This window comes from Paramormyrops kingsleyae, chromosome 3 (genome assembly GCF_048594095.1).
Source record: "Paramormyrops kingsleyae isolate MSU_618 chromosome 3, PKINGS_0.4, whole genome shotgun sequence".
NCBI lineage: Eukaryota > Metazoa > Chordata > Actinopteri > Osteoglossiformes > Mormyridae > Paramormyrops > Paramormyrops kingsleyae.
In genome coordinates this window covers 26,010,479-26,025,167 of record NC_132799.1, presented here as the reverse complement: position 1 = coordinate 26,025,167, position 14,689 = coordinate 26,010,479, and the positions used below count along the sequence as shown (strand labels likewise).

The 14,689-nt window shown below is 51.9% G+C and overlaps 1 protein-coding gene across 3 annotated transcripts in view; it reads right to left on the bottom strand.

Annotated features, from left to right (window-relative positions):
- The window catches only part of LOC111857481 (receptor-type tyrosine-protein phosphatase gamma-like), a 38,072-nt gene extending 23,989 nt beyond the window's left edge, over positions 1-14,083 (bottom strand). For 2 of the 3 annotated variants that reach the window (XM_023838403.2, XM_023838410.2), the window contains exons 1-2: positions 13,919-14,083; positions 2,859-2,927 (exon numbers count right to left, since the gene is read on the bottom strand). In XM_023838403.2, coding sequence (XP_023694171.2) covers positions 2,859-2,927; positions 13,919-13,967 — 118 coding nt within the window. In that variant the 5' untranslated portion in view covers positions 13,968-14,083. The remainder of the gene's footprint in view (positions 1-2,858; positions 2,928-13,918) is intronic. The other variant, XM_023838419.2, reaches the window with a different exon arrangement.
- Between the last annotated feature and the right edge of the window lie 606 nt (positions 14,084-14,689).

Sequence of the window (14,689 nt, the reverse complement as noted above, 5' to 3'; positions counted from 1 at the left end):
TGTCGGCGTGGAGCGTCCCCCTGGCAGGGCGGTGTCTGATTAGCGGACAGCGTGTCCGTGTCGGGGAGGCGGTGGTTCTGTCGGCGTGGAGCGTCCCCCTGGCAGGGCGGTGTCTGATTAGCGGACAGCGTGTCCGTGATGGGGAGGCGGTGGTTCTGTCGGCGTGGAGCGTCCCCCTGGCAGGGCGGTGTCTGATTAGCGGACAGCGTGTCCGTGATGGGGAGGCGGTGGTTCTGTCGGCGTGGAGCGTCCCCCTGGCAGGGCGGTGTCTGATTAGCGGACAGCGTGTCCGTGTCGGGGAGGTGGTGGTTCTGTCGGCGTGGAGCGTCCCCCTGGCAGGGCGGTGTCTGATTAGCGGACAGCGTGTCCGTGTCGGGGAGGCGGTGGTTCTGTCGGCGTGGAGCGTCCCCCTGGCAGGGCGGTGTCTGATTAGCGGACAGCGTGTCCGTGTCGGGGAGGCGGTGGTTCTGTCGGCGTGGAGCGTCCCCCTGGCAGGGCGGTGTCTGATTAGCGGACAGCGTGTCCGTGTCGGGGAGGCGGTGGTTCTGTCGGCGTGGAGCGTCCCCCTGACAGGGCGGTGTCTGATTAGGGGACAGCGTGTCCGTGTCGGGGAGGCGGTGGTTCTGTCGGCGTGGAGCGTCCCCCTGGCAGGGCGGTGTCTGACTAGGGGACAGCGTGTCCGTGATGGGGAGGCGGTGGTTCTGTCGGCGTGGAGCGTCCCCCTGGCAGGGCGGTGTCTGACTAGGGGACAGCGTGTCCGTGATGGGGAGGCGGTGGTTCTGTCGGCGTGGAGCGTCCCCCTGGCAGGGCGGTGTCTGACTAGGGGACAGCGTGTCCGTGATGGGGAGGCGGTGGTTCTGTCGGCGTGGAGCGTCCCCCTGGCAGGGCGGTGTCTGACTAGGGGACAGCGTGTCCATGTCAGGGAGGTGGTGGTTCTGTCGGCGTGGAGCGTCCCCCTGACAGGGCGGTGTCTGATTAGCGGACAGCGTGTCCGTGTCAGGGAGGTGGTGGTTCTGTCGGCGTGGAGCGTCCCCCTGGCAGGGCGGTGTCTGATTAGGGGACAGCGTGTCCGTGTCGGGGAGGTGGTGGTTCTGTCGGCGTGGAGCGTCCCCCTGACAGGGCGGTGTCTGATTAGCGGACAGCGTGTCCGTGTCGGGGAGGTGGTGGTTCTGTCGGCGTGGAGCGTCCCCCTGACAGGGCGGTGTCTGATTAGCGGACAGCGTGTCCGTGTCGGGGAGGTGGTGGTTCTGTCGGCGTGGAGCGTCCCCCTGACAGGGCGGTGTCTGATTAGCGGGCAGCGTGTCTGTGTCAGGGAGGTGGTGGTTCTGTCGGCGTGGAGCGTCCCCCTGGCAGGGCGGTGTCTGATTAGGGGACAGCGTGTCCGTGTCGGGGAGGTGGCCATCAGCTTCTCTTTCACATGTAAATGTGGTTATTAATGCCCCAATGCTCATATTGACGCTCGGTGTCTTTGGCGAATCTCCAATCCTGACAGACGTGCACCCTCCACGTGGGTCCGTTGAGGTCTCCGCTGGCGCCGTGGCTTTGCACACACTGCAGAAGGGCTCTGCATGAACTCAGACCAAACCGCGTGTCCAAAACCATACCAAAGAAACAGAGACACATTGCGGGGTTCAGCCACACAAGGTCTTCACGGCGCTCGGGAGAGACGCAGATACTAGGGTGTCTGTGTAGATATACGCTAAAAAGAGTAAATGGCACATCCCACAGAGTGAGACTTATGCTGCTGTGGAGTGATTTTGAAATGAATCCATTTCCCTGTAAAAACACAGGGTGTGAGGGTTTAGTTGAAGTGGGAACGAAGTGTAGGATCCAGTGGTGGATTATGAGATAAAATAGCCCTGGGGGGGGAACTCGGAAAAGTCATTAAAACTTGAAAGGAAACTGGGCTCCAGTATAACAGGAGGAGCTGAGACACCACCCTAGACTAAAAAAAAAAGCCAGTCCAAATCCTCTCTACATTTCTAATAAAAACAATGGATGATAATTTTGATCCGTGATTAAACACAAAAGCTTATCAGCAAGTATCACAACATTAAAAATTCTTTGGTCAATCAAAGGTGTTCAGTTACCAAGGCCTACGTGTTGTATATGTGCCTTAATGCTACTCTGTTACATACTGCAGAAAGCCTAAGTTTGCTCTGAACCCATTAGTGGTTCATGCTGATGATGGACACCAGGGGGTTAGGGACACTCTGTTCTACATTTAAATGTAAATTCACAGATGAATGCGACAGAATAAAACCAAGGACCATGGAGAGTGGAAAAAAAGCATTAATGTAACATTCACATTATATTTTTAAATAGCCGCTAATTCTGAGCCTCTCCTGCCACACTATGGGTCACTAGGGATCATCATGCAGGCTAATTCTACTCACGCTTAGAAGTGCATAAATCACAAACAGCAGCAGCCTGTGAAATCGAAATGCAGGCGAATCACACCGCAGCCCGGGCAGGGATACCGGGAAAAGAAGACAAGCGGAATCACGCCCAAACAGTGACATACAAGCCTTTTTTTGACAGCGTAATAGGGTTTTATAAAAGTGCAGTCAGAAGCTCACAAAGACTGGTGGGCGCCTGGTATTCCGGACCTGTGCTAACAAGACCATCCTTTCAGTGTCACTCACAAGTGTAAAACCACCCATGCAAAATACAGGAGAAACCGATTCAGTGCTTTACATGTGGTGGGTTAACATACCTGGATCTACCTGACCCCCCCCCACAAACGCTCGCAAAGACGCCCGGTCATTGAATAAACAGTACAGATGCCCCCCCATCCCCCGTTGGGTTTGAACACCCTGGCAGGGACCCCCCCACCACTGTCGGCTGAGCCACATTACCTGCGTATGACCAGTCGATGTCCTCGGTGAACTTGCGCTGCGTCCTGTAGTAGCCATACGCCACGTCACCTGGAGCCAGAACAGGAGGAGAAGTGGTGGGTCTCAGTGTGGTGGGTCTCAGTCTCAGTCTCTCCCTCCCCGTCTCACAGAGGTTAACAAACAGCCAAGGGCCCAGCTAGGAACTCTGGGCCTCCTGAGGAAACGTCACCTCGAGTCCCTACCCTGGGGCCCCCATGTCCCTACTGCGCCCCCCAGAAAGGGTAACACATTTTCAGGTTACATAAACATCTGGAAAGAAACCATAAACACACGTGGCTAGAATAAGCGTTTTGGCAAAGTGCATGAAAATTATTTACACTCAGCTACATTAAGGTAATTCAGAATTCCTTTGCATGTGTTTATAAATCTTTTTTATGCATTACTTATCAGAGCCAAAATCTGTTCCCTGGAGCTGAGCGGAAGGACACAGACCCACAGAATAACCTTGCAATTCTGCACTTTCCTTCAGTCACAGTTTATTCCAGGACCTTTACGATGCTTACAAAGTCAACCATGCACTTTAAATAAATGGTACTGATCCTAATTATTATCTATTAATCACAAACTACGGACAAACACTTGTCTGTATGTTTACATATTATTCCGCAGATAAAAGTGTCTATTTAGAGGAAAAATTAATGAGCATCTTTCCAAGAGCACTGTCTTCAGCAAAATTTAACAAATATTTTTGGAGCAGATGCATTTTCTGTTGCAAGGGAATGAACCTCTAAAGTCCCTCAGCTGACAGTGAGATATCGTATATATGGGGAGGGGGTTCAGTCATTCCTGTTGCTGTAACAGTGACCAGCCACCGGGGGCACACAACCTCGCTGTGACGAGTCCAGTCTGGGTGGTCTACCTGCCGGCATTGTTTACTCGCGCCATCCATCTGCCACGTGTGGAGTTCACAGTAAACTGGAGCTCTCACTTGGGGTGACAATGACACATCTGTCATTTCCCCCCAGAACCTGGCCACACCCATCCCCTCTCCTTCTCCTTTCACTGTATCATTTTTGTTTTGACTTGCGGCATGATGTCTGAAGCCACAGAGAAATATGGCCGCCACATGGTGCGGTGGGGGAAACCGAGCCGATGGTCTGAACCTCAGAGCTCATCTTACACCCCGGCAGGTGTCATTCTTCAGAAACGCTTTTCTCTCGTCACGGATCAGGAGACCCCCCTCCCACCCTCACCCCCCTGACTGAAACACATTCCAAGGCCCCATCTGACTGGGCCGACCCTCCTGGCTCTGTATAGCCCGTTCAGAACAGGGCTTGACAAATTACCAGCTGAACACCAGCTGAAGCTATAGAAACTATTTACAAGCTACAGTCAGAGCCGCACTCCGTTAGGCTGAAAGCCTGCCCCAGATACCAATGTAAACGGGATAGTGGCTTTTTGTATGGCCTGGTGGCCTTCCTAATCCACTTTATCTGTAGATTTGGGGTTTGGTTTCACTCAGTCAGCCTGCTTTTGTATGCGAGGGACTCTTTTTGAATCCTTTAGTTTGTTTTTGTGCTGGGGGAGGTGGAGAGTCATTGAGATTAATACTAAAAGCTACCTAGATATACATACACCTGTTTCTTTGGGTGAAAACTTAATAGTGAGAAAAAAAAACAAAACAATTTATCTAAGATTATCCATCCACCTTTCAACCAGTTATCCTGGATGGGGGGGGGGAGGGCAATCCATCATGGGGCGCAATTTGGAGGTGCCAATTCGCCTCACTAGATATCTTTGGACTGTAGGAGGAATGTGGAGCAGATCAAGACATAAAAATAAAATACTCCACATTTCTGCACAGATGATTTTACCATATCTTTTTCCCAACAGTGTAATACAAGTTTTATTTATTTTGCAAAATAACCTCTCTAAATAAACAGAGCAGAATAATTATTGACAAAGTCCTTCTGTCAAAAAAATGTATGATTCACTCGAGGAAGTAGAAATGTCAGCGGAATCTGTCACCAGAAGGAAATGGGTTGTGATGAAATGCGATGGGGTCAGGATGTAGGATGACCCGGTGCAGACCCAGACACCCCGTCCGGCCAGTGCTGCCACCGGATATTAAGCCAGGGAGGACTCACCAACCCCCCCAGGGACCGACCCACGGACCCGACGGCATGCCAGCTTATTAAGGATGGTGTGGAGATGACATCTTTGGGTTTTAATCTCTCGCACCAGAAGGAGCACTAGAGGGTGTTAATGATCCCAAAAAATGCTCGACCGCGTTCATCAGTGAAGCCGCAGGAACGTGACGCTCTGGTAGGTCAATGACAGGTCAAGCGGTGGCACCGTGCCGGGTCACGGAGTCGGCGTAGGGCACAGGCGTTAGACGCGGGACAGGTGGCCCGGGGAGAGCAGCGGACCTGCTGGCATGAAGTGGACACGGCTTAGCAACACAAAAGTGTCGCAAGATGCAGGTCACGCCAAGAGTCACCCCTGTATGCTGCCATTCCCGCAGTTTACAAATGTCTTATGCAAAACATCCATCCTATTCAGGGTCACATGGGTCCAGAGCTGATCCCTGAGGGTATGAGGGCAAGGCAGGGAACATCCCTGGATGGGGCGCCAACCCATCACAGGGCACACTCACACCAGTCACTCACACATGCACACCTACAGGCAATTTGGTAACTCCAATTAACTTCAGCATGTTATTGGATTCTGGGGGGGGGAAACCAGAGTACCCAGAGGAAACCCCACGATGACACGGGTAGAACCTGCAAACTCCACACACATGGAACCATGGCCGAGACTCGAACCCTGGTCCCAGAGGTGTGAGGCGACAGTGTTAACCACTGTGCCTCTGTGCTACCCCTTGTACAAAACGTAGATAACAAAATCCAGAACAGGCAGTTTGGTTGGGCTTGGCCGCAGGCCAGGTTTTAATGGCCATGTACAAATCCTGAAACAAAGTAAGCAGGAGAGCTGGATCCCCGACGCTTTGGGTCCGATGAGCCTGGAGCGAGACCCAACGCCGCCTACCCTCTATAATTATACCAAGAAACACGTGATGGTCAATGCTGGTGTGTGCAGCGAGGTTTAACAGCATTGAAATACCGTACGGAGCAGGTCTGTGACATGTTAGGGCACGCCAACACGCAGAGCACAATCATAGAAGGCAAATCAGCACACCGGAACGATTGTGGGAACCCAGGAACCAGTGTTTGATCAGCCGAAAGGCTTCTGCCAAACGTAAAGACACTTCACAGAATAACAGCACAGTCTGAGTGCAGCGATCTGAAGGCAGTGTCCCAGGACATGAGCTTGGTCTTCGCTTACAGTCTATTTTTTTAATAACCAGTGATAAAACTGGGCAAAGTTATCACAGCAGAAAAACTGAAAGCAAAAGCTTTAAAATGAAAAGGATCCTTTGTTGCTGAAATGTGACCAATGCTGGCAGAACACAGAGCTTTGTGTATCTGTGCAAACATGTGCTGGTATGATGACATGACGCATCACCTGAATAACATGGAAAAAAATAAGGCAACTCAAAGAATATCATGCTTGCGGAGGTCAATGCCACACAAACAAACGGTGCCGAACACTGTTGGAGCGTGCGGAGGTCAATGCCACACAAACAAACGGTGCCGAACACCGTGGAGCGTGCGGAGGTCAATGCCATACAAACAAACGGTGCCGAACACCGTGGAGCGTGCGGAGGTCAATGCCACACAAACAAACGGTGCCGAACACCGTGGAGCGTGCGGAGGTCAATGCCACACAAACAAACGGTGCCGAACACTGTTGGAGCGTGCGGAGGTCAATGCCACACAAACAAACGGTGCCGAACACTGTTGGAGCGTGCGGAGGTCAATGCCACACAAACAAACGGTGCCGAACACCGTGGAGCGTGCGGAGGTCAATGCCACACAAACAAACGGTGCCGAACACCGTGGAGCGTGCGGAGGTCAATGCCACACAAACAAACGGTGCCGAACACCGTGGAGCGTGCGGAGGTCAATGCCACACAAACAAACGGTGCCGAACACTGTTGGAGCGTGCGGAGGTCAATGCCACACAAACAAACGGTGCCGAACACTGTTGGAGCGTGCGGAGGTCAATGCCACACAAACAAACGGTGCCGAACACCGTGGAGCGTGCGGAGGTCAATGCCACACAAACAAACGGTGCCGAACACTGTTGGAGCGTGCGGAGGTCAATGCCACACAAACAAACGGTGCCGAACACTGTTGGAGCGTGCGGAGGTCAATGCCACACAAACAAACGGTGCCGAACACTGTTGGAGCGTGCGGAGGTCAATGCCACACAAACAAACGGTGCCGAACACCGTGGAGCGTGCGGAGGTCAATGCCACACAAACAAACGGTGCCGAACACTGTTGGAGCGTGCGGAGGTCAATGCCACACAAACAAACGGTGCCGAACACTGTTGGAGCGTGCGGAGGTCAATGCCACACAAACAAACGGTGCCGAACACTGTGGAGTGTGCGGAGGTCAATGCCACACAAACCAACGGTGCTGAACACTGTTGGAGCGTGCGGATCGGGCGATGACAGTGGTGCCAACGAATCTTCAACAAGGACCTGTCTCCTCATTTCCCCAGCCCTCAAGGTCCATGCCGATGAGCCCATTTGGGTTTTCTCTGATTCCGGTTTACAGTAGCCTACATGATTTACATTTTTTTTCTTAATACTGTCATATACCGTGTACCGGGCTGAAATGTCTGAAAGGTACAATAGTGTGAGAAAACACACACCGCCCAGCCACCATTAGATGTTCACAGCAGAACCGGGCCCCACTGATTAGAGGGCGACAAATTCAGTGATTAGTCTCCCTCGCCGCACCCCCTGGTCACTGCCAAGCGTACATTTGTGTGTCAGAAGAAGATAACCCCATCCCACAAAGCCCCCCCCCAAATGAAGACTGAAAAGCACAACAATAGTCGGATCTGCGTACGACCCGCCAGCTGGGGGGGGGGGGGGTTCCCGTACACACTGGATTTAAAAGGAGATGGAGGGAGGGGCTGGTCACACACCCCCCCACCCCGATCAGCATGCAGGGCACGTTGAAACAGACTCCCCGAAAAACAAGCAGACCCACACAGAGCTTCTTCTAGCCCCCAGCCCATTACCATGGACACAAATTCAGGCCGCCCCCTTTCAGATGGTGTCCCCGTGAGCTCGTATCACCTTACGGGACAGTGGATGGCAAACCCCCCCCCCCCCCCCCCCACGGCCAGCCACACCGCCACCTCCTCCACAGTCAGTGCCTTTGTTTAGACGTCCCTCCTCCTCCAGACGCAGAGGCCCCTCCCAATTCCATTTAGGCTCAGAAGTTCCCAAACATTTACTGTCGAATTTTAAACACGAATTTTAAACCAAACCATTTATGAGGTCGGGTTCAAATCCAGAAACGGGTAAAGCCGGCTCCCATTTACAGGCACGGTGCACGTTTGCGGGGCGAAAAGAACGGCCTTTTGTGTGATCGCCAGGCCGAGGGAGCCAATGATGAAATAATCTACGCCACTCGAACCCCTACTTGGCCAAATGACTTTGCTTATTTCACATATTTATTGATGTAGTTCTTTATGAGGCTCGTAAAAAGACAAGAGAGAGAGAAAAACACGAGGTAACGAGTGCAGGGGATTGAGCATGCGGAGCCGAGACCAAAAGGCCACTGGAGCACACCTCCGCGACACGGACACACGTGTAGGTGAGAGGAAGCTTGGCGGTGAAGGGCAGCCACCTGCCACAGCGCACAGGGAGCTGGGGGTTAAGGGCCGAGCTCAAGGGCCCACAGGCGTGACGATTCTGCTGAGGCCGGGCTTGAACCAGCAACATACTGATCACAGGTACAAAAGTTTAGCCCACTGAGTCACACACTGCATCCTGGGGACAATTGTTGAGTCGAATTCCATATCTATTTACTTATTACTCTGTACACTTTTACTGTGGCATCTTTAATAAACGTCAGAATTTTTGCTTGGAGTCGTAAGCCAGCAGAAGTGAAGCGATGTACAGGCAGGGTCCATTGCTGAAGTATGTTAAGTCCGTTCAACAACTGAACACATCTAGCGACTGTGCCCGGTGTCCCCTACGCGGCTGTGGGAGTGGGCACCGGGTTCGGTGCTGCGCCGGGTCACCCACAGGAGGCCCCCAGAGGGCGACTCACCGCACTGTGGGACAGTGGTGCAGTCTCTGAGGTGCAGACCGTGTGCAGCCATGCAGGGTGACACCGTAACACACTGCCGTAATGCTGATCAGAGGATCATCATGGATGTGGTTCGGTGGGTCAGGACGCCGTGCTGGTGAGAAAGGCTCTTACCCCATGGAACTGCTCCAAGGAGAAGCTGACCCTGCTTTCCGAAAAACGTACGTCGCTTTCGATAAGAAGCGTCTGCTAAGTGTACACAGTCTGCGCATCTCTGCGCTTCTGCGCATGCAGACGGGCTCCAGCAGATGCCTCCCGCAGGCCGTGGTTTTTTACGGCCCGATTGCATCTGGCCCCGGGGGGACGTTCCTGTCAGGTGCCTGCAGGCGGTCCCCCGGGGTGCCGTGCCCCAATTGTGTCAGCAGGGGGGGCTGTGAGCGAGTGCCTGCAGAATGGTGAGGTCCCCCTGAGTCCTGACCGTGAGCCTCACCGTCCCATCAGATCGCAGTCATCGGGGCAAACAAAGGTCCCACATCAAGAGATCCAAGCTGGCCAATCGTGTTCAGCGCCAGAACTGTGCTAGCCAGCGGTGTTCAGTCTGGCACACTTACCCGGCCGTGTTCAGAGTCATACTACCCCAGCATGTTCTTTCAGGATCTCCAGAGCCTAAAGAGTCAATTACACAAATTATAAGGCAAGAGGCAAGAAGCCCTGTGATTTTACCAGTTCATTAGCAGAGAAGGGGGTCCACTGGGCACAGAGCCGACTGCAGACTGGACGCTACACAGGGCTCCGCAGGACACGCCCCCCTCAGGCTGCCTGGCGCGAGTCGGGAGGCTCGAGGAGGAGGAGGAGGAGGCCCGATTTCTGACTGCTACACCTCCTGCTTATCCCACAGAGTGTGGCGCAGTTGCACACACACTCACACACACACAGTCCTCCGTACGCTGCATATCCTCCTCTAACGCCCACTGAAGTCCGTCACTGACTGATCACGTAACACAAAATCTCATGCACCATAGTGCTCCCCCATCTCTGAATCTCGCTCAGCAAAATGACCGTAAGTCAAGTAACCATAAGTTTGACCATTTAAGTCAAAACAGAAGCTCCCAGCACAGGCATTAAACTGGCCCGATACAAAACACACTGGTCACATAATCAACATGGTGACACAAGTATGATTCGTTTTTCCTTAGAGGCATGAGGGCTTGTGAACGTGCCGTTTTTAATGAGTCTCACTTAAATTCAGAAGCCAGGCTCCAGCGTCCAGGTTTCTCTGCCCACGCCCATGACTCACAGAGGTGCCAGCAGGGGGCGCCATCTTCCTCCAAGATTGGGGTTCATGGGTTGGAGGCTGATTCATTATTACCCTCTCGGCAGCGTCACCCACTGTGCACATCAGGGACCTCAACCAAGCCCTTAAGATGGCCAGATTAATCAACACTAACGCATTTATCACGATAAACCAGCAGCTACTCGCTAGAAAACAGGATCTCTGTCCATCTGTCTGAAACAGGCATTCAAACACGACCCACCTGCAAACATATGGAGAGCAATATCTACAGATTCTAACCTGAATAAGGTGATTCATCTTCATTCCTGAACAGGATACGATGTGACACATAAATACAACATTTACGCACAAACAAGCAGTCCCTGTGTTTTGGACAAGCTTCGCAAAAGCCATTAAGTCCAGGGTCTGATTCCGCTTGGAAATTAAATTAAGAACTATGAGAAGTTGGTCTCGGTTTCTCCCGCTCTACACGCGGTGCTGCTGTGTCTCAGATCCTCACAGCCACCGACCGTGGACCTACCCCTACAGAGACCACCCATCTTCTGTACAGTCCAGCCAAACACATCCAAAGCTGGCGCGTGACCTCGGAAAAACGCGCCTAAGAGGCGGCCTGTCGAACGGTGCCTCTCGCGCTGATGCACAGCTCTGCTGCAGCTGGGTTTAAATAGAAAATCACTACCCACATCTGGGAAAGACAAAAGGCGCCAGGTTAGCTATAACTGAGGAAGACTCGTGCTAACCAGGAAGCTCAAAGCAGCATCACAACCTCAAACGGACAAGCAGCACGTTTGGCCACCGCGATGGGCTTTAACGCGACTCCCCTTCCTCTGAAATACACTGCTGGGGCTTTAAAACTTGGGGTGAGCAGTCAGTATCTCTACACCAGCCGTCACACGTGCGCGCGCACACACACACACACACACAAACAGGCCAGGCCACACTCATCCCTCCTCGATGCGTTTAATCGCCTGCTAACGAGCGTCAGACCGACTGGCTTCAGTCACTGGGGATCTCTCAGCCTGATGAGAGGCAGGAAAGCAGGCAAAGCTGTGAAGGAGAGGTAAGGAGGTGAAATAAAATTAGCACCCGCTTGGAGTGCCATCCTCTGCATGTCAAACACGGCAGAATGGGCCCGTGTGGACTGGCGGCCGATTTCAGGCTGTCTCAGGGACGACGGGGCATGATCGTCCCCTCTCTGTCGCTTGGTCTGAGACCCGGCCAGCCCCTCCACCATGTCACGGCAGGAACAAAAGGCAGGGCTGAGGGGGCAGCGTTCCCACCGGGCCTGGCAGCCCCTCTCTGCCAGCACAGACAAAACCCCGCCGCCTTCCTGACAGCATAATTCTCCAGAGGCTCCAGATCTGCGGGCCCTCGCCCCGCAGTGCCCGGGGCCCCGTCCCTAATCCCCTGTCCTATTCAGCACCATCTACTGCGAGAGAAATGCGGATCCGGAGACGGGCCGCGTCCCGCTCGCCGGCCGGTGAATGCGGCGAGCCTAATGCCATCTAATCTGTCATCGGATACTTCAGCTGCCGTGTGCTGGGAACTGGTGCCCCTTTTCTCCCGCTCCAAGGAACGGGCAGTGCCAGGCATGCCAAGCGGCTGAGAAGGGTCTCCTAAGCTCCCTTTGCGAGGGGAGGAGGAGAAAGATTCTGGCTCCTGTACTTCGGCATTCAGCCGGGATGCCTCCATTTCCATCCAGCCAACGCTGACGCTGATAAGGCGGTTACTGTGCCGAAATGAGCCATCTGTATTTCACTTAAGTAACACAGCACTACCGGCCAGCAATGCCGGCTTAAACACAAGAATTCAAACCAGGTTATGCAGCGCATTCAGGTTAAACCCAAAGGTTTCTGTGATCTTTTTATATCCACGAATTCCAACGTCTGCCAAATGTATCAGAACCAAAACACGAAGAACCTAATTTAAAACAGAAATCGTTAAAGAACATTATTGTGTTTTGCGGTTATATATGCGAGTCAGAGCTGGTGATAAGGCAGCGCCGGGGCTCTGCACTCCCGACCGCCCGCACAGCTTCAGCCATCTGCTCGGGTCTCCAGCTTCCCCAACATCTCCAGGACGTTCAGCTTGCCCGGGTCATGCAGCGAAAATGCGAAACAGATGGCACCATGTCTCCACCCTGCAAGCCTTACAGACCCAGGACCGAGGGAGGAGCAGGTCTGCGGCCCCATATACCAGGGAAGGGGGCTCCGCTTCCCCCGAGGCCGCTGGCTTCGGATGGCACTACATCTAACAGATTAACCCAACCCCGCCGGCCCCATTTCGGCTAAACATGTAGGCTACAAACTGGGCAAGATCACTGCTTCAGCAGAAGAGGACCTCAGAAGCTCGGGTAGACCTTTAGGATCATGCCCAGCAAGCATTGGATGCCTGCCAGATGAGTATAGATCATATCCGGATTGCATCGGTCGGTCTAGGACCATATCTGTGTGCCTGCATGACGGACTACAACCCCTCTTGGTCCAAGATGTGCAGATCAGTATTTGACTTTTTGGACGTCTGTGGACGTGCAAGACAGATGCAGGGTCCAATATTGGACGTTCAGAAGAAAGACTGCACAAAAACTTTCATTATGGTTCCTCAGGGGACGTATTTTCAACGTCTGACAAGATGTTCTACATTTTGAACGTATCTTTGGTCATTTTAAAATGTTATTAATATTATTATTATTAGTAGTAGTAGTAGTAGTGGTCGTAGCAGTAGTATTATTACCACTACTACTACTACTATTAACAGTGGTAGTAGCCTAGTAACGTCGTGTTATGAAGACGCACGCACAATAACATTTGCCACCTGCGACTTTTATAAAGCACGTGGTTGTACTATGACTGTTTTTTAAATTAATAACCTATTGATTGATTCTTAAATTGAAGTTCATGCAAAATATTTAAAAACCTAAAAAGTATAATATTAAACGCTAATAAATTAAAACTTTTTTTTCCCCGGTTCCATCTCAGATCCCCGCAGCTGAACTTGTCCCTGACGTTTGAAAAGCCATTGACATCCCATTAAAAGTGAAAGCCCGTCTTTAGGGGTGTGTGAAACTAACAGGCGACTGTAAATGATGTAGAACTTTTATATTTTCCTTATTGCCGTAAAACACAAACGGGCATAGCGCGTCATCCTAACCTAGCGAATGAACTCCTACCGAAGCATCGCTTTCAGATGCATTTAAACTGCTTAATAATATATTAAATACTTATAAACAGTGATATAAATTAGCAGTTCAATAGACCATAACATTAACACAGCAAGAAATTCGAAGATCATATCTAACAAGCCAGGGCATAACTAATTGCTTACATTTTTCACATTTTTCAAGTAAATTGCTATTTCAGAAACGCGTTTTTCAATTCGTCCATTCGCTCATATACGCAAAATGATTTTCAGTCCAAACAGCCATGCCTTGAACTGTTTAATAACAAAAAAATCGCAGGACAATAATAGCAAAACTTAGTGCGCGCAGCGACTCTAGACCAAAGTCAAAGGAAGGATACAAAGCCGTCAATTTCCCAGCGCAATATCGCTCTTCTATAAAAACCTGCCGCTGAAACGTACAGATATTTTAACGCAAAATGTAGACGTCTTACCGATCTGAAAGAGGATAAATATTATCAGTCTGTTCCTCGTCACTTCCATAGTGAGACCTGGAAAATGTAAAAGGTGAAAAGACGGCGGCTGCGGACGGGATAGTGCAGCCGGAGTCACGGAGATGCTATTCTGCGTTCATTCCGGGAGGTGTCCTGCCTTTCCCCGTGAGCTCGCCCCCCTTTCGCCCCGGAGCGCTCCCACCCACCGTACGGGGCGCAGAGAGATGGGCGGCTGGGGGCGGGACCCAGGATCTGCTCCCGCGCGCTTCATCCGCAGGACCCCAGGAGATATTCGCTATTTTCTCCTCCTCAGCCACTGACTCCTGTGGGGGAGCCCAGTAAGGACTTCAATCCAAAACCATAATTGTTTTAGCTTAATTTCGCTTAATTATTAAGCTCCAAATATTTGGAACAACTTGTAAATGGAGAAAATAGATCGGTTTCATTTGAATCCACTTTGAAACTGTCATGGGTCATTCTGGACATTTGATTTCCAATGGAGAAACCTGAAGCTCAAGCTGGATAAGACAGCAGCTGGGAGCCAGTGCGCTTATGGAAAAACTAGTCCATGTTAGTTTGCCAGGGCCCCCCTAAAAGTGAGAACCAGTGACCTGAGAGACTGGGAAACCACATGAATGCCTCAGTGTATTGAGAGTAGATGCATAGCCACACAACAGAGAGCGGGTAGAAAATGGTACTTTCACAACCTATTTGGAGGCCAGTGACCTCCTGACAAAGGAGGGGTTTAATCTCCAGCAAAATGAGGAGTCC